This window comes from Pleurodeles waltl, chromosome 3_1 (assembly GCF_031143425.1).
Source record: "Pleurodeles waltl isolate 20211129_DDA chromosome 3_1, aPleWal1.hap1.20221129, whole genome shotgun sequence".
Taxonomy (NCBI): domain Eukaryota; kingdom Metazoa; phylum Chordata; class Amphibia; order Caudata; family Salamandridae; genus Pleurodeles; species Pleurodeles waltl.
Window position 1 is genome coordinate 1,958,412,705 of NC_090440.1, and position 24,551 is coordinate 1,958,437,255.

General features: G+C 46.1%; 1 protein-coding gene across 16 annotated transcripts in view; it reads right to left on the reverse strand.

Moving 5' to 3' along the window:
• The window catches only part of NCOR1 (nuclear receptor corepressor 1), a 1,251,773-nt gene that overhangs the window by 142,752 nt on the left and 1,084,470 nt on the right, over positions 1–24,551 (reverse strand). For all 16 annotated transcript variants that reach the window (XM_069226323.1, XM_069226317.1, XM_069226319.1 and 13 more), the window contains one exon: positions 6,679–6,813. In XM_069226323.1, the coding sequence (XP_069082424.1) occupies positions 6,679–6,813 (135 nt within the window). The remainder of the gene's footprint in view (positions 1–6,678; positions 6,814–24,551) is intronic.

Here is a 24,551-nt window from a genome sequence, read left to right on the forward strand (position 1 = left end):
AGATGACCAGCTGGTGGTAGTGTGGATGACAACCTGAAAGGACGCATTAAGTTGGAAGGTGTTTCAAAGACGGCCACAGTCCACCTGAACACCTGTAAAATATCCATACCAGGAAGTCAGGATAGGGGTGTGTGCTGGTTGCTGGAGGTAGTTGTGGCGCTGGGAACTCCACAGATACATAGCAACAAGAATTGATAGCCCATTAGATGTGTTGTAGGAAATGTAAACAAACACGCTGTCGAAAATATGAAACATGAAAATATTGCACATCAGGCCCAAGCTGAAACCACACAGCTGTTCATAGTTAAAAACCAGTTTAGCGCCAGCTCCCACACAGACACGAGCAAGGAGAAAAGTTCACTTATGAATGTAGTGGAATAGGAAACTTGAAAGGGTTTTCAGTTGAATGTCAACCCATGTCTAACTGATTTAAAAGCATCTACAACATCAGCACACAAATACTCTGGCACTCACTCCATGCCTTTTAACATATTGTTGCCTGATAAGACAATGGGTTCATAATTAAATTAGCCTAGAGCACACAGTTGCTTGTCTAAACAATGGATGCAAGGAAGAAACTAAGTTCTGAGCACATAAAGGTCTCAGGCACACAATGCTGCCAGCCACAATAAGTAAATTGCATCTACCAAGAAACACACATGCATTCATAGGCCAAATAATACTCCGTGATTAAGCAATGTCAGAAGCATAATGACGAATGTGTAATTGTTTAGTTCAGGAATTTAGGGTTATGAGGTCACATGTCTGAGTGTTTTTCCATCTTAAATCTGTAACTTGCAAGTCTACTATTATTTACTATGTGTAATAAAGTATTGTATTAATCTGTATAAAAAGGCCTGTCTGCGAACAGGCATGGGAGAAAAACGCCAGAGGAAGTTTTAGCAGGGCTGAGGTGCAGTCCGTAGTGATTTTCCCCTTGTCGGTTTCGGTAGCCCCACACTGGGGTAGTGGAGTGCCTGTTCGCCCTGCCGCCACACTGATGGAATCTAAAATTGTTTATGGGAATACTGATGGTGATGTTTTGGATTTTGGTTCCTCCAATTCCCTTAAGCTGCCATCTGACAACAAGAGCAGCGTTCTTGTAATTTTGCCATCAAGCCTCCGGTCCGTGTCTGCCGATATTCCGGCCTTGGGGCACCCTGTGGGCCCATTCAATGTAGAGGAACAGTTACAGACTTCATTTCCCCTGTGTCCCTCCACGACTCCACTGGAACGCTCAATTTTTAAACTCGCTGCAGGGGCCCTCATGACATACTGAATAGGGGGAACATTTTAAGACTCTTTAATGCTCCCCGGATCTTAACTACATTGGTTCTAAGGACATTGCGTTTATTGAAATTTTGGACACTAGGGGGCTCTACTCAAGGGACTCCATCCTGGTTTTGTTATTTTCTGCCCCAATAGCTTTTTCTAAGAGAGACTTATTTCTCTTGGGGGCATCACAATAACTCCTTTTAAGGAGTCTGGTTATCCTGTTTTACTATCGGAATCCCAATGTTCAACAGCTTCCATAGTACTGAAGCCCTTTTCAATCTTGAAAACTGCCCTAGGTGGCACTTCTACTTTCAACAGTGCTCCTCATACTGCTTCCCAAGGGTCCTCTAAGTGGGATTGGTTGCCATCTACCCTCTCGCATGGGCATCCCCATTGACCCATACAGGTTGGTGGTTCTGTACAAACACCTTGATGTTTGTCCTTATGCTCATAGAACATCAACGGGGTTGTGCACAAGGTTGCCTCGGCTGACCTTTTAACATTTCTGAACAGTCACAATGCAATTACCCTTCATGAAACCTGGGCTGAGGACAGCTGTCCGCTGCCAGGGTATTTAGAAATATGGAAATCTGCCCATAGAACGAGCAAGAATGGCTGTGCCAAGGGAGGTTTGGCCATCTATGTAACTGTTAAATTAAATGGGAGTATTTTGCCACTGGTTTGGGATAACTGGATCCAGTGGATTGTCATCAGAAACGGACCCTTATAGTAATTAATGCCATTGGCTCCTGGAACAAAGAAAAAAAGGGGCAGGCTGTCCGGACTGATGCAGATTCTGGGCAACTTAGTTGGGGAATACCCATGTCCTAATTACCTTATAACTGGTGATTTTAATACAAACCTGTTTCAGGATACAATGGAGGTTCTTGATGGTCCCGATCTTGGTAATCACCAGTTAATTCCCGAACAATTGAGGCTCAGGGTTGTCTGCATTGCCCGCTGGGAGAGTATTTAGTAATGCACCTTAACAGTATGGGCTTTAGAGTTTTGAATGGCCGTTTACGTGACGATGCCCACCCTCCTCCAGTAGACAAGATCAGATGGTCGATCTCACCCCTATTTAGACTATACTATTTGTAATATTGAACTGTTTCCTTTCATCGAAAAGTTTCTGAATTCCTCCCAGAGTGAGAGTGACCATTGTCCACAAATTGTATCCATCAAATCTAGGCTTCCTGTACATGATGCTATGCGGGCAGTGGGTGGCGGTGTTTGCTCCGAGTCACTAAAGCATATAAAATGGAATGCTTCTATTTGCAATATAGTATTGACTCAGTGTATTAACTTTTTTGACTCTGAGGGATCGGTTGTGTAGCCTTAATTAAGTTATGGGTTAAACTCTCTTGCCTTTTATGGTCAAGGTTTCATCAATCTGCGCGTAACTGTGCCCTATCCCAGTCCTTTGTCATCACTAGGGAAACCAGGAATCTAAAGAAAGCACGTAATAGGCTAGCAAGGGCAATTATAGGAAGGCTGTTTACGATGACCATCAGACCTATCTTAAAAGGGTTAAACTTTTAAGTGCAAGTAAATATCCAAATTCCATGAAATTTTGGTCCCTTATCAACAGTCTAAATAGCAACCAAAGGGCCATTGGCGCTGTCAATATTTCAGAAGGAGTCTGGACGTCCTACTTGACTACCCACTTCTCCGCTAGCGACCAGGATGTGAAACTGTTGGATGAGGGGGCCCATAGTTCTACTTCTGCTTTGTTTAAGACGTGTCCCTTGCTTACAGGGTCTTCAATTCCCCCGCAGGGAGTGAAGAAGTTCTTTCAAATACGTCTCCCTCATATCATCTTGAGGGCTAAGCAATTCAGTGCCCCCGGTCCTAACGGTCTCCCTCAGGAACTGTTAAAAAAAAGGATCCTCTTTTTTGGGCTAACCATCTTGCTCATCTGTTTGAGCACTGCCTCCCGACAATTCCTGAGTCCTGCCGTGGTGCCATCCTTCGTCCTCTATACAAAAGTGGTTTAAGGTCAGACCCCGCCAATTTTAGGATGATAGCCCTGCTGGACAATGAGGCCAAGTACTGTGCTAGCCTTTTGTTGCAAGACCTCCGTGCTTGGGCAGAATCAAAGGCTTTAATTCCCATTGTCTAAACAGGGTTTTCTGCTGGCTCAGGCACTTCGACTAATTTATTAGCACTTTCTATACTGATTGACAGGGCGATTTTGTCAGGTATGATGCTGAATTGTTGTTTTTTGGATTTTAAGGCGGCATTTGATCTGATCCCCCTGAGTGTCCTGTGGGCCAAACTGCAAAATTGGGGCATCCCTCCAGTACTCCTGGGTGCTATCATAGAACTCCATTCAAACACCTGGGTCCGCATTAAGTTTAGTGATGGGTGCTCGCTCTCTAAAAGAATTCCCACCACTTGTGGCGTGAAACAGGGTTGTGTACTTGCTCCCCTTCTATTTAATCTGTGTATTGCAGATATGTCAACGTCTCTTGATGCTGTCACCTCCCATCCCCTCAAGATTGGTGGCTCTAGGCTTAGTCATCTGCTTTATGCTGACGATCTTGCATTATTTAGTTGTACTAAGACTGGCCTTCAATGGCTGCTTGACCAACTTGCATCTTATACTTCCGTGAATCAACTGGAAGTTGCTTAACACAAAAGGGGTGTCCTTTGGGAAGAAAAAACATTCGGGCTTTAGTTGGTATTACAAAAGCTGTAAACTTGTTTCCGACCAGTCTTACAAATATTTAGGGGTACACTTTGATTCCAGGGGCAGTTTTGTTAACCATAAGAAGGAAATTGAGCTCAAAGCTGTGGCCACTTTGCATATTCACCCCATGAGCCGTCCAAAGACCTTGCCAAACCACAGCCAAACGAAGAGAACAGCAGACTATTATGGCACAAGCACCTAGAATGAAGTTCCCCAAGAGTATCGCCTGTTCAAAAATGCTGAACTTTTCCTCAGGAGCATCTCGTCATTTGTCTAAGCTAAAGCAACAGGTCGTTGGGTCCAGATCACAAGGTGGGAACTCCTCAAGGTCATCAACACTACCAATGGTGGCTTCAATGCCATAAAAGAAGAACTATGTGCACTATGAATGATGGAGCTGCAACACCGTTCTGTATTTGACCTTATGAAAAGCCATGCAAGGAGGGGTATGCAAGAAAATAGGAACTGCGTGCTGCATGTTCATTCCAGTAAATGATGCGAAAAATAGAACACTGTCTGAGGCAATACAGAAACTACATAATTTAGAAACTAAAATGACAGATGAAGGAGGTGCCCCAGATAGTTGGTTTAGTGGTTGCCTTGTGAAGCTGGGATCCTGGATGTTGGGACTGTTGGGGTCTTTGTTACCAACAACTGTGATCTTGCTACTAATATACTGTATGATAAAAGCAATCTTGGCATGTGTTAGGAGAAGAGGCGCTAAGGCGGGAGGGATGTTTTCAGTTAGGACACCAACACAAGTAGTAGATTCCCACAGCAACGTGTATCACCAGGTGCCAAGGAAAGACCAAGATCTAAATGAGGTAGTTGAAATATAAACTAGAGAGAGGAATGTTGTAGGAAATGTAAAAAATAAATACTCTGCAGTAAATATGAAACAAGAAAATATCGTGCAACGTCATGCCCAAACAGAAACCACACAGCTTTTCGTAATTAAAAATCAGTTTAGGCCCAACTCCCACACTGACACAAGCAAGGGGAAAAGTTCACTTAAGAATGTAGTGGAATAGGAAACTTGAAAGGTGTTTCAGTTAAAGGCAAACTCATGTCTAACAGACTTAAAGGCATTTACAACATCAGCACACATGTCCCCTGGCACACACTCCGTGCCTTCAAACAGACTATGGCCTGATTAGACAATGGGATCATAATCAAATAAGCCCAGAGAATACAGGCGTGTGATTGTACAATGGGTGAAGAGAAGAAACTAAGTTCTGAGCACACGAAGTTCTCAAGCACACGATGTTGCCAGCACACACTAAGTAAAGTGCCTTTACCTTGAAACACACACGCATTTAGAGGCCAAAGAATACTCTATCATTAAGCACTGGAGTTCTTATAAAGCAGACTGCCAGACCTTGTAATGGTTTAGTTCAGGAATTCAGGGTTATGAGGTCATATGTCTGAGCGTTTTTTCTATCTTAAATATGTAACTTGCAAGTCAACTATTATTTACTATGTATAATAAAGTAATGTACTGATTTGTATAAAAAGGCTATATGCAAACAGGCTTGGGAGAAAACCCCAGAGGTAGTTGGAGCATGGCTGAGGTGCAGTTTGTAGCATTTTTCTCACAGTAAATACTGCATTGCCAAGAAGAGTCACAGCATGTTTATTCCAGTACTGCGAGCTCTTCTTATCCAACAACAGATGATTCTTAGTTCTGTCAATGCAGAATCTATGGACGTGCTTAGGATTCAAATGAGGCCGTCTCTTCATCATTAGAGGGATGTGGCAGAGAGAAGACCAGAGGGAACAGGATAAACTACCCACATGAAAAGGCAACACCACCTCGGAATAAAAGGTGTTCAAATCTTAAGAACCCGCACCCTTCTTGGGGACTGACCAAGTAGTACCGAAAGTTACATATTTTGTCCCTCACCGTCACTGTACGCCTTCATTTGCACCTTTGGCAAGCAGCACATGAACTTGTCTGGCTAAGATGAGAGGGTGCTGTGCTGATGCCTGAGCAGAAACCGGTGAAACATATGGAGTGTTGGACAAAAAATAAAAGGTGTAACCATGCTTAACTTGCAGGACCCATGGTTCAAAATAAGTGCACTCCAACCAGGCCTCTGGGCTCCCTATGTCTTGTTCAGGAGGTCAAAGAGGTTCCGTGGCTAATGCCACAAGCGGGTTAGAGAATGAGGACTGCTGTATCTGCTGGTGACCCGCGTCTGCCACTACTCCTACCTCTAGACCTACAAAAGGGTTGGGCATGAAGTGAGGACCTCCTCCTTCGACAGGCAAGGCTCCTCAAGTGGGGTTGGTGGAACTGGTGAAAGTAATCTGAGGGAGCAAACATAATACAAAGATGCGTTTTGAGACTGCAAATATGTGCATGTAAATAAAATGGTCTGTTGCATGGCAAAAACAGAATACATTTACTATGTCGAACAAATGTTTTGACATTTCACTGTTGGTAAGAGAAGAGGGACAATGAGTATATCAAGCAAACAAAGTGCAAGTAGTCATAATACATTCACATTTGTCATGAAGTCTGTAGAAAATATAGTAAAAGCTGGCTCCCACAGGAGTAATTCATAATCCAATTCCTGTTCTATGTGATGGCCCATCATTAAGATATCAGGAAGAAATAGTTAAAGGCAAGTTTTGCATCTGTCCTTTCGTCTACTAATTGTTTTAAAGACACTACAGTGAAGAGGTTTCACCATAAAATACACACTCACTTCCTGACTGGCTTGGTTTAGAGGGCTCTTGCTGGTGGTAAGATTCAGGTTTCTCAGAAGCTGGAACGGGGGAACTTGCTGGGCTGATTACCTCAATGGAATCACCAGGTGGCTCATATCGGTGTGAAGAAGACACTGCAAAGTTGAAAACATTAGCATAAGAGAAACAGGTTCTGTACAGTAGAATAATTCACAGAAAAGAAGAAAGTTACTTATCTGTAACAAAAGTTCCCCATTAAGAGTATCTTCCGCATTATCATGTGGCTGTGAGGCGGGACATCAGAAAACACGTACATTTAAATTCACAAAAGGAAGAAGGTGTGTGCATGAGGGCTCCCCATAGTATGTATGTATGTATGTATGTATATATGTATATATATATATATATATATATATGGAAAATGTCACTTACCCAGTGTACATCTGTTCGTTGCATGAGTCGCTGCAGATTCACATGCTGTGCACAGTCCGCCGTCTGGTGTTGGGCTCGGAGTGTTACAAGTTGTTTTTCTTCGAAGAAGTCTTTTCAAGTCACGAGACCGAGGGACTTCTCCCCTTTCGATTCCATTGCGCATGGGCGTCGACTCCATCTTAGATTGTTTTCCCCGCAGAGGGTGAGGTAGGAGTTGTGTATGTTAGTAATAGTGCCCATGCAATGGAATGAATACGTATGTACATAATAAAGGTTAAAGTAATATATTTCCAAATGTACAGGATCTACTTCTAAATGGCTACAGGCTCCCGGGGAGGCGGGTGGGCGCATGTGAATCTGCAGCGACTCAAGCCACGAACAGATGTACACTGGGTAAGTGACATTTTCCATTCAATGGCATGTGTAGCTGCAGATACACATGCTGTGCATAGACTAGTAAGCAGTTATCTCCCCAAAAGCGGTGGTTCAGCCTGTAGGAGTTGAAGTAGTTTGAAATAATGTTCTTAGGACAGCCTGACCTACTGTGGCTTGTTGTGCAGTTAACACATCTACACAGTAGTGCTTGGTAAATGTATGAGGCGTAGACCACGTTGCTGCCTTACATATTTCGTTCATTGGAATATTCCCTAGAAAAGCCATGGTAGCCCCTTTCTTTCTGGTTGAGTGTGCCTTTGGTGTAATAGGCAGCTCTCTCTTTGCTTATGATAGCAGGTTTGAATACACTTAACTATCCACCTAGCAATGCCTTGCTTTGAAATTGGATTTCCTGTATGAGGTTTTTGAAAGGCAATAAATAGTTGTTTTGTTTTTCTAATCAGTTTTGTTCTGTCAATGTAGTACATTAGTGCTCTTTTGATGTCTAATGTATGTAGTGCTCTTTCAGCTACAGAGTCTGGTTGTGGGAAGAACACTGGTAATTCTACCGTTTGATTTAAGTGGAACGGTGAGATTTGGGATTTGTTCTTAGAACTACTTTATTTTTAAATATCTGAATAAATGGTTCTTGTATGGTAAATGCTTGAATCTCGCTCACTCTTCTTAGAGATGTGATGGCAATCAAAAATGCAACTTTCCACGTTAAGTATTGCATTTCACAAGAATGCATGGGCTCGAAAGGTGGACCCATGAGTCTTGTTAAGACAATGTTGAGGTTCCATGAAGGAACAGGTGGTGTTCTTGGTGGTATGATTCTCTTTAAACCTTCCATAAACGCTTTAATGACTGGTATTCTAAATAGTGAAGTTGAATGAGTAATTTGTAGGTAAGCTGATATTGCGGTGAGATGCATCTTTATGGAAGAGAAAGCTAGATTTGATTTTTGCAAATGTAGTAAATATCCTACTATATCCTTCGGAGATGCGTGTAACGGCTGAATTTGATTATTCTGGCAGTAATACACGAATCTGTTCCACTGGTTTGCGTAGCAGTGTCTAGTGGTAGGTTTCCTAGCTTGTTTTATGACCTCCATACATTCTTGTGTGAGGTGCAAGTGTCCGAATTCTAGGATTTCAGGAGCCAAATTGCTAGATTCAAAGATGCTGGATTTGGATGTCTGATCTGTTGTTTGTGTTGTGTTAACAGATCTGGTTTGTTGGGTAGTCTGACATGAGGTACTACTGACAGGTCTAGTAGTGTCGTGTACCAAGGTTGCCTTGCCCATGTTGGTGCTATTAGTATGAGTTTGAGTTTGTTTTGACTCAACCGGTTTACTACATATGGAAGGAGAGGGAGAGGGGGAAAAGCGTATGCAAAGATCCCTGACCAGTTCATCCATAGAGCATTGCCTTGGGATTGATCTTGTGGGTACGTGGATGCGAAGTTTTGGCATTTTGAGTTTTCCTTTGTTGCAAATAGATCTATTTGAGGTGTCCCCCAAATTTGAAAGTAATTGTTTAGTATTTGGGGGTGAATTTCCCATTCGTGGGTTTGTTGGTGATCTCGAGAGAGATTGTCTGCCAACTGGTTCTGAATTCCTGGAATAAATTGTGCTATTAGGCGAATGTGGTTGTGAATCGCCCAATGCCATATTTTTTGTGTGAGGAGGCACAACTGTGTCGAGTGTGTCCCTCCTTGTTTGTTTAGATAATACATTGTTGTCATGTTGTCTGTTTTGACAAGAATGTATTTTTTGGTTATTATGGGTTGAAATGCTTTTAGCGCTAGAAATACTGCTAACATTTCCAAGTGATTTATGTGAAACTGTCTCTGATGTATGTCCCATTGTCCTTGGATGCTGTGTTGATTGAGGTGTGCTCCCCACCCTGTCATGGAAGCATCTGTTGTTATGACGTATTGTGGCACTGGGTCTTGGAAAGGCCGCCCTCGGTTTAAGTTTGTACTGTTCCACCATAGGAGCGAGATGTATGTTTGGCGGTCTATCAACACCAGATCTAGAAGTTGACCCTGTGCTTGTGACCATTGTGATGCTAGGCACTGTTGTAAGGGCCGCATGTGCAATCTTGCGTTTGGGACAATGGCTATGCATGAAGACATCATGCCTAGTAGTTTCATTACCATTTTGACTTGTATCTTTTGTGTTGGATACATGGCCTGTATTACTTTGTGAAATGTTTGAACCCGTTGTGGACTTGGAGTGGCAATCCCCTTTGCTGTGTTGATTGTCGCTCCTAAGTATTGCTGCGTTTGACACGGCAAAAGGTGTGACTTTGCGTAGTTGATGGAAAAACCTAGCCTGTGAAGGGTTTGTATGACATATTTTGTGTGCTGTGAACACTGTTTTAGCGTGTTGGTTTTGATTAACCAGTCGTCTAAGTACGGGAACACATGTATTTGCTGCCTTCTGATATGTGCAGCTACTACTGCCAGGCATTTTGTAAAAACTCTTGGCGCAGTTGTTATACCGAATGGCAACACTTTGAATTGGTAATGTATTCCTTGGAATACGAACCTTAGGTATTTCCTGAGTGAAGGATGTATTGGTATATGGAAGTACGCATCTTTTAGATCTAATGTTGTCATGTAGTCTTGCTGTTTGAGCAGTGGGATTACGTCTTGTAATGTGACCATGTGAAAGTGGTCTGATTTTATGTAGGTATTTAGTGTTCTGAGATCCAGTATTGGTCTCAGAGTTTTGTCCTTTTTGGGTATTAGAAAGTACAGTGAGTAAACTCCTGTGTTTTTTTGTTGAATTGGTACTAATTCTATTGCGTCCTTTTGTAACAATGCTTGAACTTCTAGTCCTAGAAGATCTATATGTTGTTTTGACATATTGTGTGTTTTCGGTGGGATGTTTGGAGGGAATTGGCGAAATTCTATGCAATAACCATGCTGGATAATTGCTAAGACCCAAGTGTCTGTTGTTATTTCCTCCCAAAGTTTGTAAAATTGGCTTAGTCTTCCCCCCCACAGGTGTTATGTGAAGGGGGTGTGTGACTTGTGAGTCACTGCTTATTTTGAGGGTTTTTGGGGCCTTGGAATTTCCCTCGATTTTTTGGGAATTGGCCCCCTCTAAATTGCCCCCGAAAACTCCCCCTCTGATATTGACCCTGGTAGGTAGGCCTTGTTTGTGAGGTTGTTGTTTCTGTGGGTTGACCTCGAAACCCTCCCCTAAAAGGTGTTTTCCGAAATGTGCCTCTGCTCTGCGGGGAGTACAGTGCGCCCATGGCTTTGGCTGTATCGGTATCCTTCTTGAGTTTTTCAATGGCAGTGTCTACCTCCGGCCCAAACAATTGCTGTTCATTAAACGGCATATTGAGCACAGCCTGCTGGATTTCCGGTTTGAACCCCGAAGTGCGCAGCCATGCGTGTCTTCGTATTGTGACTGCAGTATTTATTGTCCTTGCAGCTGTATCTGCTGCATCCATGGAAGACCGTATCTGATTATTTGAGATACTTTGTCCCTCTTCCACCACCTGTTGCGCTCCTTTTTGGAACTCCTTGGGTAAGTGTTCGATGAAATGTTGCATTTCATCCCAATGAGCCCTGTCGTATCTTGCCAAAAGTGCTTGGGAATCGGAAATACGACACTGATTTGCTGCTTGTGCTGCAACCCTTTTTCCCGCAGCATCAAATTTGTGGCTCTCCTTGTCTGGAGGTAGTGCGTCGCCTGAGGTATGAGAGTTGGCTCTCTTACAAGCTGCCCCCACAACTACTGAGTCTGGTGTTAGTTGTGTTGTAATATATATAGGATCCGTGGGCGGTGGCTTATATTTTTTCTCCACCCTTGGAGTTATGGCTCTGCCTTTAACTGGATCCTGAAATATTTGCTTTGAATGTCTTAGCATTCCTGGGAGCATAGGAAGGCTTTGATACTGGCTATGGGTGGAGGATAGGGTGTTAAAGAGAAAGTCATCCTCAATTGGTTCCGAATGTAAAGAGACATTGTGAAACTCGGCTGCCCTTGCGACCACCTGTGTATAGGATGTACTGTCCTCAGGTGGTGACGGTTTTGTAGGATAAGAGTCTGGGCTATTGTCAGACACTGGAGCATCGTAGAGGTCCCATGCATCCGGATCATCCTGACTCATTGTGGTATGAGCTGGTGAGTGCACTAGTGGTGGAGTTGCCTCTGGTGATGCCTGTGTTGATGATGGTGGAGAAGGTGGCGGGGTTGTTTTCTTTGCCACCTTTGCCTGTGGTTGCTTGTCTTGTTGAAAAGCAAGCTTCCTTTTAATCTTGATTGGGGGATGAGTTGTTATCTTCCCTGTATCCTCATGAATATGCAGCCTTCTCTGCGTGTAGTCAGGCTCTCCAGTTTGAAGCTCTTCTCCAAAGCTGTGTAATTGGGTGGTTAACCCTTGTTCCTCTGTATAGGAACTGATTTTCGGCTCCGAGGCTGGATGTTTCGGCACCGAAATATTTTCGGAAGTCTTTTTGGGCTCCGAAGAAATTTTCTTAGGTTTCGGCGCGGTGTCTCGGTGCCAAATCTCTTTGGTGCCGCTGTCTCGGTGCCGAATTTTCTCGGAGCCGCTCTCTCGGCTCCGAGGTTGCTGTGTGGCGGTATCACGACCGGAGTCGGATGACTTCGACACCAGCATGCCCTTTTTTGGTGCCTTGGGTCGGTCACCTAGTCTTTGGGTTGAGCCATGGCCTGTTGGCGGTGGCGTCCCCTGGGCTTTTGTGGACTTTTCGTGAGTCCTTATTTTCGACGTCTTACTTACGGTTGTTGTTTCTTCGGCATCGAGTTCTTCCGAATCCGACTCGTGGATGGAGAAAGTTTCTTCTTCTTCCTCCTCGAACCGTTGTTGACCCGTCGGCGTGGATGCCATTTGTAATCTCCTGGCTCATCGGTCTCTCAGCGTTTTCCTCGACCGAAAAGCCCGACAGGCTTCACACGTATCCTCCTTGTGCTCGGGGGACAAGCACAAGTTACAGACCAGATGCTGATCCGTATACGGATATTTGTTATGGCATTTTGGACAGAAGCGGAACGGGGTCCGTCCCCTCAGTCTTGAAGTCGCACGTGGTCGGGCCGACCAGGCCCCGACGGGGGATCGAAATTACCCCGAAGGGCCACCGGAGCTCTTCAAAATTCGGTGTCGATTTGTTCTAACTAACCCGATACCGAATGCAACAATACCAACGTTTTTTCCGAGATTCTAACTAACTTTCCGACCCGAAACACGGAGCGAAAAGGAACACGTCCGAACCCGATGGCGGAAAAAAACCAATCTAAGATGGAGTCGACGCCCATGCGCAATGGAATTGAAAGGGGAGGAGTCCCTCGGTCTCGTGACTCGAAAAGACTTCTTTGAAGAAAAACAACTTGTAACACTCCGAGCCCAACACCAGACGGCGGACTGTGCACAGCATGTGTATCTGCAGCTACACATGCCATCGAACATATATATATATGCTACTTGACCAATAACCATCTGTTCGTAGCGTGAAGTGTGTTGTAGATTCACATGCTTATCAAACCTCTGCCATCTATCGTTGGAATCTGAAGTTTGCTATTTATTTTTTGAGTCAGAAGATAGAGTATGATTTCTCTTGTTGATGTACACTGCGCATGGCCACCAACTCCATGTTAGACGTTTTTGTGCTGCATACTGGGTATAGGGTTTATATGGAGTTGTGTAGGGCTGTACGAAGTGTTAATTACTGCTATGTGCAGAGAACAAATGCATTGGAGGGGCATTCAGGGAGAAGTGGGTGTATGTGAACCTTCAGCACGTCATGCTATGGACAGAAGCTTGCAGGGTAAGCAGCATGTTCCGTTCGTATCATATGTGGCTATAGATACACATGTTTATCATAGACTCAATATCAGTATATCCTCCCAGTTGAGCAGGCTAGCTCATCGATGATGCAGCTATCTGAAATAACATTCTTAGTACTGCCTGGTCCTCTAAGGCTTGTTGGTGGACCAAAATGTCCACACAGTAATGCTTGGTAAATGTGTGTCCTGTTGACCGTGTAGCTGCCTTACATATGTTGCAGGAGTGGAGAGCAATTAAGGCGCTACAGGAGTTGGATATTGTTACTGTGGGAGATATGATTGAAGAGGGCAAACTACGGGGCTGGGAGAACGTGCAGCTCAAACCCTTATAGATGACATGCAATGGATATACTGCTGTTTGGTAACTAAAATCATTTCCCTCAATGGACGCCTAAATCAGGTTTATTACACCCCGGGCCAAAAGGTACGGCCTCGGGGACAACGCAAAGTGCTCTAGGTGCTCGGAGGAAGTGACCGGATTTCTGCACATGGCATGGGCCTGTCCGGGTATACAATGTTTTTGGCAGGCGGTATTCAGAGAACTGAGCTCCATTACTGTGGTGCTGGTGGAGCTGGATCCTCTGTTGGCTCTCCTAGGTGATGACAGGTGACTGCCACTGGCGGCTAGACAATTAACAGCGGTGAGGCTTCTAATGGCAAAAAGGCGAGTGGCTATGCGATGGGACAGGGACCCTATACCAACGTTAGTGGAGTGGATAAAAGATAAGACATATTGCATTCTGCAGTCTGACGCATAAGGCGAACTCCTCCCTAGTTGTCGCCGCCCACTGGATATCTGGGGTCCCTTTCAGGCTTACTTGCAGCGACCGGGTAGGGAGGGTGGAGCGGAAGTGAACCTCTTGATCAAGTGCAGCAGGCGTGGCATCTGTGGTTAGAATTGGGTGTTCTACTGCGCCACTATTACTAACAAGGGCATAGATGCCAGGGAGGCAAGGGCTTGTGTCCGGAATAAGCTCATTATCATCGATTGCCTGTCTATAAGACGGTCGGAGGATGGGCTGCCGTAGGCAGCCATGATGGAGCGCAGGGCGAGGATAACAACAGCGATGTTAGATTGACTACACACTTCAAGGGATGGCAGGGACAGTCCCCTGTCATGGAGGGAGGCTGGTCGAGACAAAGGGTTGAAAGCCGGGAAACTGCCAATGTGTACTACTTATTGATGTATGTTAGTGTTGTACATGTTGTTGTAACTGTGTATCAAAAATCCAATAAAGAAAAAAAAAAGGAAAAAAAGCTCTCTAGGGGTAGCTGAGGTGAGCAGCTAAAGCTTATCCAGGGGGAAATTGGGAGGGAGGCGCGATATTAAGTAAGTAGAATGCAAAATAGTGAACCCAGCCAAGGTGAGTATGGTAGTTAGCTAAGAGCTTGGGAAGGATGAAAACAACAGAGTTAAGTACAGCAAGTGTTCCCAGCAACCAGGTGCAGAGGGGTTAACTACCCACTCATCCCATAGGCTCATATGTTTCAGGACCCTTCCCAGCTGACCCCTAGAAAACCAGCAGGTTGGAGAGTGTCCCCACCCAAGGGTACTGTAGGAAGCTGGCTCTATATATACAATATCAAAATGAGATATCATGCACAGAGTCCAGGGGTTTCCCAGAGGCTTAACAGAGGCTAAAGTAGATAATACTAATGCTCTCTTTTGTGGTGGTGTGGTCAAGCAGTTAGGCTTATCAGAGGGTAGTGCAAAAGCATTTGTTGTGCACACAAGGACAACAGAAGAAGCACACTCTCAATGACAACTCCAGACCAATGATTTTTATGTAGCAAAAAATATATTTTCTTTATTTTTAGAACCACAAGATTCAAGTTGCAGGTATGTACCTTAAAACAATAGTCGTATTTCACACATGTATCAAATAGTACTTTGTTTGAAATTAATAACTTATACAGTTTTTGAATTATTGGCAATAATCGGTTTCAAAAGTGGACACAGTGCACTTTTCAGAAACAGTTCCTGGGGTGAAGAAATGTTAGGTCATTTTACAGGTAAGTACAACACTTACAGTTTCAGTCTCCGGGATTTAGGAAGTCCACCGCTTGGGGTTCAAGTTAACGCCAAACACCCACCACCAGCAACACGGGCCGGCCAGGTGCAGAGATCAAAGATGAGTAATTTTAAAGTGGGCTCCTATGGAGACAGGGGGTACTCTGAATCAGGCCTGACTGCATGTAAGTACCCGCGACTCGGAAGGCAGACCAGGGGCGTTGGAAGGGGCCACAAGTAGGCACCAAAGACACACCCTCAGCGGCACAGGGGCAGCCAGGCACAGGGTGCAAAGAGGACATTGGGTTTCCAATGCTGGTCTACGAGGAGACCCTGGGGGTCACTCAGAGGCTGCAGGCAAGGTCCAGGGGAGTGTCTCGGTCACACCACCGGTCAGACAGGAGGAGGGCTGCCTGCTGAACATAGATGCCCCGGGTGTCGGTTTCTCCAAGGCCTGAGGGCTGCGAGTGCAGTGTGTCTTTAGGTGTCGGATATCTTCGTCCGGAGCTTCGCTTTCGGGGGGGGGGGGGGGGGGGGGGGGTCCTCGGCATTCCCTCTGCAGGTGTCATTGTGGAGCAGTGGAAAGGAGGGTGGGCACTTGCTCCCAATCGCTTGGGGACCCTCTCTTGCTGGGTGGATCACCTGAACAGGGGCTGTGGGCTTCGGGTGCACAGGGGTTAGGACTCACACATCCGGAGTGAGGTGGAATTCCTTGGTTGTAGGTTTTTCTTAGACAGAGCCACTGTCCTCGGGAGTTCTTGGTCCTTTTGGGTGCAGGGAAGTTCTCTGGAGTTGGGCAGAGGTCCCTGGTCCTGCTGGACGCTTCTCTGGTCTTTAGCAGGTTCTTTGAAGCAGGAGACAGGCCGTTAGGTTAGAGCCAAATCAGTTGTCATCTTCCTCATTCTCTGCTGGGGGTTTCAGCTAAGCAGTCCTTCTTCTTGTAGGTCGCCAGGAATCTGGTGAGTTGGGTTCAGGGAAGCCCTTAAATCCTAGATTAAAGGGTGTTTTAGAGGTCAGAGGGCAGTAGCCAATGGCTACTGTCCCTGAGGGTGGCTACACCCTTCTTGTCCCACTTCCTTTGGGGATGGGGGCACAAACCTAATCCTATTGGTCCCTGTCCTCCAAACCAAGATGGAGGGTTCTGCAGGGAGGGGGGTCACCTCAGCACTGGACATCTTAGGGGTAGTCCTGGCTTGGGTGGTCACAACCTCCCTGTTTTCCCACCGGACTTGCTGCCAAAAGTGGGGCTTTGTCTGGGGGGCGGGCATCACCACTAGCTGGAGTGCCCTGGGGCACTGTATTCTGAGGTTTGAGCCTTTGAGGCTCACCGCCAGGTGTTACAGTTCCTCTAGAGGGGAGGTGTAAAGCACCTCCATCCAGGACAGGCTTTGTTTCTGACCACAGAGTGCACAAAGGCACTCACCCCATGTGGTCAGAAACTTGTCTGAAAGTGGCAGGCTGGCACAGACCGGGTCAGTCCTACACTAGCAGTTTGGCTAACATACAGGGGGCATTTCTAAGATGCCCTCCGTGTGCATTTTCAATATATTCCACCCTGGCATCAGTGTGGGTTTATTGTGCTGAGAAGTTTGATAATAAACTTCCCAGTATTCAGTGAAGCCATTATGGAGCCGTGGAGTTCGTAATAACAAACTCCCAGACCATATACTCAATATGGCTACACTGCACTTACAATCCCTATGAATCAACCTAGACACTGCAGGGGCACATTGCTCATGCAGCTATGCACTCACCTGTGGTATAGAGCACCCTTCCTTAGGGCTGTAAGGCCTCCTAGAGGGGTGACTTACCTCTGCCACAGGCACTGTTTTGTGGGCACGGCACACTGAGAGTGGTGCCATGTCGACTTTGTCTTTTTCACCTCACCAGCACACACAAGCTGCAAAGCACTGTGTATGTGCTTGGTGAGGGGTCCCCTAGGGTGGCATAATACATGCTACAGCCCTTAGAGACCTTCCCTGCCCACAGGGCCCTTGGTACCATGGGTACCTTTTACAAGGGACTTAACTGTGCACCAGGGTTCTGCAAATTGTGGAAACAAAGGTACAGTTTTAGGGAAAGAAGGCTGGGGCCTGGTTAGCAGGGTCACAGACCACTTTCAATCAAAGTTGGCATCAACACTAAGCAAAAAGTGTGGGAGTAACCAAGTCAACAGTGACACTTTCCTTCAGCTACCCAGAAGACAGGAGTGCCTACACCAGGGGACTGGGATGCACAGGGGTGAAAGAACTCTCACTGAAGTCAATGGATGCCTCTGATGTCCAGCTGCTGTCGCGACCCTTGGACCAGGCTGGTGCAACCCAGAAACAGATCCCATACATAGAAAACCTGAAAAGAAAGGGGACAGAGTCTAGCACCCTTGGAGATGCCCCAGCGGTACAGGTGGCAATGCCCACCTTCCTGGAGGAGAAGTTCCTGCAGGCCGCTGAAAGAAGAAGTCCAGCTGCAGGGTCCAGGAGCTGCAGAAGAGTCTAAAAGTCACCTACAAGCTTGTTCCTCAATGGTCGCCAGATTGCAGGAGGGTCAGTGACCAGCCAGGCTAGCAACAATCACTGGCAAATGGAAGCAGGAGCTGAAGATGTATTTGCAACATTTTGGGGACCAGCAAGGTCCAGGGAACTCTACCCTTGAGGAGGGAGTCAGGGCTGGCCCTCAGCACAAATGAATGCCATCAGAAGTCATCAAATCCCCCACGAGTGACACACAGGGAGTCACAAGGAGGCCCCAGTAGCACAACAAAACAGAAGTCCCATGTCGCAGGAGCTGCAGGACTGGGGCTGAACTTCAAGTTGCAGAGTGCTGGGCGCCAGGCTTCTCGGTACCTGAAGATCTCCTGGAAAAAGAGTCAACAAGCCTTGGCAACAGCAACAGTCGTGGTGCATAGGGGTTCCAGTCCAGTGGCAGGAGCCCACCGTCTCCCATGTTGGTCACAAGACAAGCAGGACCCAGAGGAGGCCACAGACCCACTACCTGTGATGCAGAGCCTTTCGGTGTCTGTCGTGCAGCAGACCCCACCAGCCAGTGTACGTTGTCTTGGAGTGCCTGGGGATGCAGGGGAGCGACTCCTTTACTACAAAGCAGATTCCTTCGTGTTTCCAGATGGAAACAGATTCCTTTTGACCCTGGAGGATGCACAGTCTTGGATGTTGCAGAATTCTCACAGGATCCAGAAAAACCATGTTGCAATGGGAAGCTTCCCACCAGAAGCAGACTCGTTTAGGTTCCAAAGCAGACCAACAGTGGTTCCAGAGGCCAGGAGCAGAAGCTGTCTTGCAGAGAGTTCCTTGTAGAGTCTTGCTCGATGAATCTGAGGACTCACCCGCGTTGGAGCCCTTAAGTAACCCTAAAAGGGGGTTGGTCAGTCTCTGGGGTGACCCACCTATAAGAGGGGGTCAGGGCATCACCTACCTGGCCTAACAAGTCAGAGACTCCAAGGGGCCTCTGCACATCTTATTTCCAAGATGCAGAAGCAACCGTCCACCTAGCACAGCTCTGAGCACTGCATAGGGAAGAAGTTGGACAGCAGGGTGGTCACTCCCCTGTCCTTTGTGAAGTTTCACACCAGAGCAGGAACCAAGAGTTTCTGAACTGTTGCAAACTGGATTATGCAAGGAAGGCACCAAATTTGCCCTTCAAAGCAGTTTGGTGGTGCTCAGAGGACACCCCACCCCTTAGACACCTAATACACAGGGGGAGGTGGTCACACCTCTTCCTTACGAGAAATACTTTGTTCTGCCTTCCTCTGCTCGAGCCAGGCTCACCAGCAGAAGGGCAGAACGGTGTTGGGAGTCAGCAGCAGAGTGGGCTGGCAACCAGACACCATAAGGCTGCACAGGCAGAACTGGGATATTCTCTAAGAAACTCCCAGAGTACAGGGAATCTGCAACTAGCACAAGAATTTAATGATTTTAACATGTTTGATACCAAACATGCCTAGGTTCGGAGAAGTCATAATGTAGTTGGACCACTAGTGTTGATCAGTGTCCACTACATACCTTAAAGCACACTTATAAATCACAGGAAAAGAGAGTCTGGCGTTTTAGGGGTACCCTGCTCATGCAAAGGTACCCTCACACTTCGGGACACACTCCCTTCCCTTGGGCTGAAGGGCCTACTAGAGGGATGACTAAGTGCAGTGACCAGGATAGACGGCAAGCCTTATATCTTAAGTCAAATGTGCACACACTATTTCACGTGGCTATAAAGGCAGGCCTGCAGACACGGTTTGCATGGGCTCCCATGGGTGGTATATGCTGCAGTCCACGGGGGGGTCCCCTGATGTACCAATGCTATGGGTACCTAAGTACCATATACTAGGGACTTACATAGGTGCACCAGTATGCCAATTGTGGGTGTAAAAGGTTTACCAGCAACCAAACAGAGGAGAAAGCACAGACACTGGGGTCCTGGTTAGCAGTATCCCAGTGAACTAGTCTAAACAGATTGACATTAGGCAAAAGTAGGGGTAACTATGCTAGAAAGATAGTACTTCCCTACAGCAGGCATATGGTGTTTTGGTGGAGGGAATCCTGGCTGCCAAGATAACAGACTTCGAGCAGAAGGCTAAAAGCTGTCAACTGCCACTGCTCAATCTCCACGCAAGAAGCTGGAGTCTGGACAGGTGCGGGTGGAGAACCCTCCCCTGCTGTTGCGACAGAAGATCCTCCCAAAGTGGCAGTCTGAGTGGAGGATTAATGGGCATGTTCAGAAGCTTGTGATACCATACACTTCATGCCCAGTCCAGAGGCACAAGGATTACTTGATCCCGGTCGTTCTTGATCATATTGAGAACTCTGGGTAATGGGGAGAAGGCATGCAGGAGGCCTGAGTTCCAGTCGAGACGAAAAGCGTTGCAGATCAAGTGCTGCTTTAGAAACGCCAACATTCTAAACAGTGGACGTTGTGCATTCTCTGTGGAGGCGAACAGATCGAACCAAGGTTCTCCCCACTGGTGAAAGAAAATTGCCCTGACGTTCCAGCCATGTTCAGAGGCATAGAGCCTCCTGAAAAAAGGTCACTAAGGGGATATCTGGAATAATGTGTAAGTACCTTGGGTAGCCACCACACACCAGGCCAGCTTCCTACAACTGGGCACTGTATTTTGTTGCTTCTCTTGATCAACCAATCGTGAAATACATGAATTCCTTGGTGGTGAAGGCGTGTCATGATGATGGCCAGACATTTTGTTTCAGCAGTGGTGTCCCCGAACTAGTAATGAGGACTACCTACCACGAAGCGCAGGGTGGATGGATGTGGAAATAGGTGTCTTCGAGATTGAGTTCCATTGTGAAATGTCCTTGCTGCAAGAAGAAAATGACGGCTTGAAGAGTAGTCATTCTAAAGGGTTTCGAAAGGATGCACTGTTTGAGATCGAGGAATGGCCTGAGGGAGCCATACTTCTTGGGTATGAGACAGTACAACGTGCTTACACCTGTCCCCTGGTGTTGTGGGGGTACACGCTCTTTGTCCTCCTTTGTAGGAGTGAACACACCTCTTCTTGGTCTGTTCTGAGCATGTGAAATTAAGGGGCAGAGTGGCTGATGCGAGCGGTGGCATGTAGTTTGAGGCATAACTGTGCACTATTATGCCTAATACTCATTCGACTGAGGTGATTATTTTGTGAATGGTGGAGAAAATGGCTTGCCCCCCCCCTTTACGAATGATCAGAAGAGATTTGTGTGCTATTGTCACTACTTAGTAAGGTTACGCCCTTTGCCGGTGCCTCTACTGCCTCAACCTTTGTAATTCCCTTTGTAGGCCCCTCTAACATACCCTCTGCTGTCCTGATGTTGGTAGGTCTATTGCTGCGTTTGATACCTTGTTCAGGGGATGTGGACTTCGACCCACCCCCTGGCCTAGTGCATGCGAAAGGACCTCCAATAAGTGGTGTCTTGTAGGGCTTTCACTGACTTTGCCATCTGTGTTCTTTTTATTTTTTCCAACATTTCATCAACCTGCGAGCTGAAGAGGCGTTCTCCACTAAATAACAGGTTGATGAGATGTTGTTGCACCTCAGATTTAAAATGTAAGCTGCAGAGCCAAGTGTGGCGGTGCAAGAAGCAGTGTCAGTGGGATCCGATGCGCAGAGTATATTCGCAATGGAAATTAGCTTGCCTTACAAAAGGATTTTCCTCTCCCCTTTCACGATGTTTCTCAGGAAGGTGATCCTCTTTCTCCACCCACTGTGCTCTATTGTATCGCTACAGGAGAGCTACTGAATTAGCAATTTCCAGTGAGTAGCTCACACAGCACCCTTTGCCCGCTGCGTCTATCATCTTACTCTTTGACTGAGGGAAGAGCATCGCCTGTGGCATAGTAGAAGCGTGCTTGTGGGCAGTGTATGCAAGGGAGTCCAGAAGAACTTGTCCTCTGATGTATGTGGTCTCGTTTGAGGATGGTTAAAACATGTTTTTTCCACATGCGGGTTGACCACCCTGCTTATGTCTTCAAAGTTTCTGTGACAGATATGAGCATCCCTTTCAGCATTGGGAGGAACTGGATAGGCTTCTCCGACCTGGATAGTGTTCTGAGAAGGAAGTCCTCTTCTTCCTGCACTACATCCATCTCTACTTTATGGTAGTTGGCAGTGCGCGGAATGAAATCATGGTACAAGGAGGTATGATCTTGAGGGGAAGGACTAAGAGTAATGATCTAGATCCCATGGTGGAGCTACACTGTAATTTTTAAATAGATCATCTGTGGTCCCTCTCTCACTGGTTGATAGTAAAGATCAAGCAGTCTGTAAGGGTTGCTTAGTAGGGAGGTGGAATAAGATGATCCTGTTCGGGTGTCTGAAAATGGCAACACTCAAGGAATGGGCTGTGGGGGAGGTAGTAGTGGTGGAGTGTGTGACAGAGGTATTATTTTGCATGCTTTAGGCTCTGATGGAGGAGGAACCCTGAATGAAAGGTTTCCTGTGAGCAGATCAATAAGAGGTGCAGTTGCCTAGCGCCCTAATTCTGCTGAAGCAGCTCACGAAAGGGGGTCTCATAGCTTCCTCTGATGCAGTTGCTGGTGGTCTGTGTGGCTCTGTCCCCTTTTGACTTCATTACTGATACTGCCTCGGAGAAGGATCAAATTTCAGTGCCAACTAAAGCTTCAACATTAAGGGCTGTTTGGGCACTGAGAGGTGGTTATGAGCAAACATGTTTTCAAAGCCAAAATATTGGTGGCCAGAGCAGGACACTTCGAAAATATTGGTGGCCAGAGCAGGACACTTCGAAAATATTGGTGGCCAGAGCAGGACACTTCGAAAATACTGGTGGCCAGAGCAGGACACTTCGGTGCCAGTCAGAGTCTTGGTTAGTGTCAGCTCTGGAGGGTTTCTGAGCTAGTGAGGGCTTTGGTGTTGCAGTCTAAGTCTGGGTGTGGGTGGTTTGATGGAAGGCTTGGCTGTTCTGTTGGTTTGTGTTGGTGACAACCGTACCCTCTGTAGGGAGGCGGCTATTGTACATTCTTGTATTCACCAATCTGCTCAAAGTTCTACTCCTTTAGGAGTGGAGCTCTAGCTTGGCACCCATAGTGGTTTTGTTATTTTGCTGTAGTGCATTTACAGTTCGCTTTGTTATTTTCATCTGTTGACCAGGCTTTAAGCTTGGGGCCACCTCTTGTTCGTCATTGATTCTGCTGGACTGGGCTTTGTGTGAGAGTGAGAGCTGATGATCTAACCTTTTCCTGCTTCTGGGTGCCAGAGGCAGCTTCTTTCTCTTCCTTGAAGATGTCTGGGACCCACAAAATACTGTCTCCCTGCATGGTATGTGCCCACCGCTGCTACCTCTAATATTTAAAGATTTTCTTCAATCTGAATGTTTGGCACGCTGGCCAGCTTTCATTGTTGGGTAATCTTGTGCTCATTCTTGAAGGGGACAACACATAAAGGACAGTCTTCAATATTTATCATTGATGAACATCAACAAAACAGTGTTTTGTGAAGATACGTGCAGAAGACCTTGTGGCTATAATACAGATGTAATTTATGGAGATATTAGATAAGAATACCATTGTTGCCTCCATTTTTGTTGTTGAGTATGTTCTATTTGTTCCCAGCACTACATTTGCTGTCTTGTAACATGTTTGAATTGTTAGGACTTTCCATCTTGCAGTGGTCACCAGTGAGCATTTGTTTGCTGGTGCAAAAGAAATGAATTGATTTCCTTTCCTGATTTGACTGGTTTCTTGCAAATAATACAACTGCCCTTCTGACATTCAGTGTGTGCAGGGCTCTTTTGGTTTGAGTTTTTAGCAGCAGTATATCCTGATTGACATTGAAGCATGAAGGGACCCTCTGCAGAAATTATGGGTTTAACCTCATTACCACACTGTCCTTGTGAATTTGTAAGTAGCAGTCTGGCAGTGTGAGTGCTTGCATCACACTAACTCTCCATTTAGATGTGATGGAAATCAGAAAGGCTGTTATGAGTGTTAAACATCTGAGCCTTGCTTTATTCATTGGTTAAAATGGGTACTTACTGAGTTGTTATAGCAATAGGTTCGATAGTAGCGTAGGAGTCAACCTTGGTGGTGCCACTCTTTGCCCCTTCCTGAAATCTGATCCCTAGGGTATTCAAGAAATGTCATATGACAGCTTGAGAAGTGAACCTTGAGATATGAATGTGAAAGGCTCCTATCCAACAAGAATGAGGTATGTGACCACTGTAGAGTCTTGTGTCCAACTATCTTTTGAGTTCTAGTCTGTCGCATAAGTGCATGAACCTGCTTCATTTAGCAGTTTAGCACCTTCTATTGGTGGGTTTTCTGGCCTCTTTCAGTACTTTTATGGTTCTTTGTAGGTGCCCAACATAGCAACCTTGTAGAGCTTAGGCACCATTCTGCTAGTCTGAAGGTGGTTGTTTTTGGGTGGTATACCTAGCCCACTTTGTTAACAGATCCAAGGACCATGTCTGCCTTGCCCACTGAGAGCAATGAAGTATTAACATCAACAGCACTTGTCTGCAACTGTTTAACACCAGAAGTATCAGACGGGATTGGGGAAAAAACACATGCAAATTTCCTGATCAGTCTATTGACAGAGGATTCCCCCTGCAACCGTTGGTGTGGCTACCTGAATGCAAAGGTTTGGCAATTTGCATTCCCTTGTGTTACAAATAGGTGTAACTGCGGATTTCCCCATTTTTGAAATATTTCTTCCACTATTGGCTGTTTTAGCTCCTACGTGTGAAAGGAGTTTGTATGCCTGCTTAGCGTGTCTGATTCAGTGCTCTTGAGTC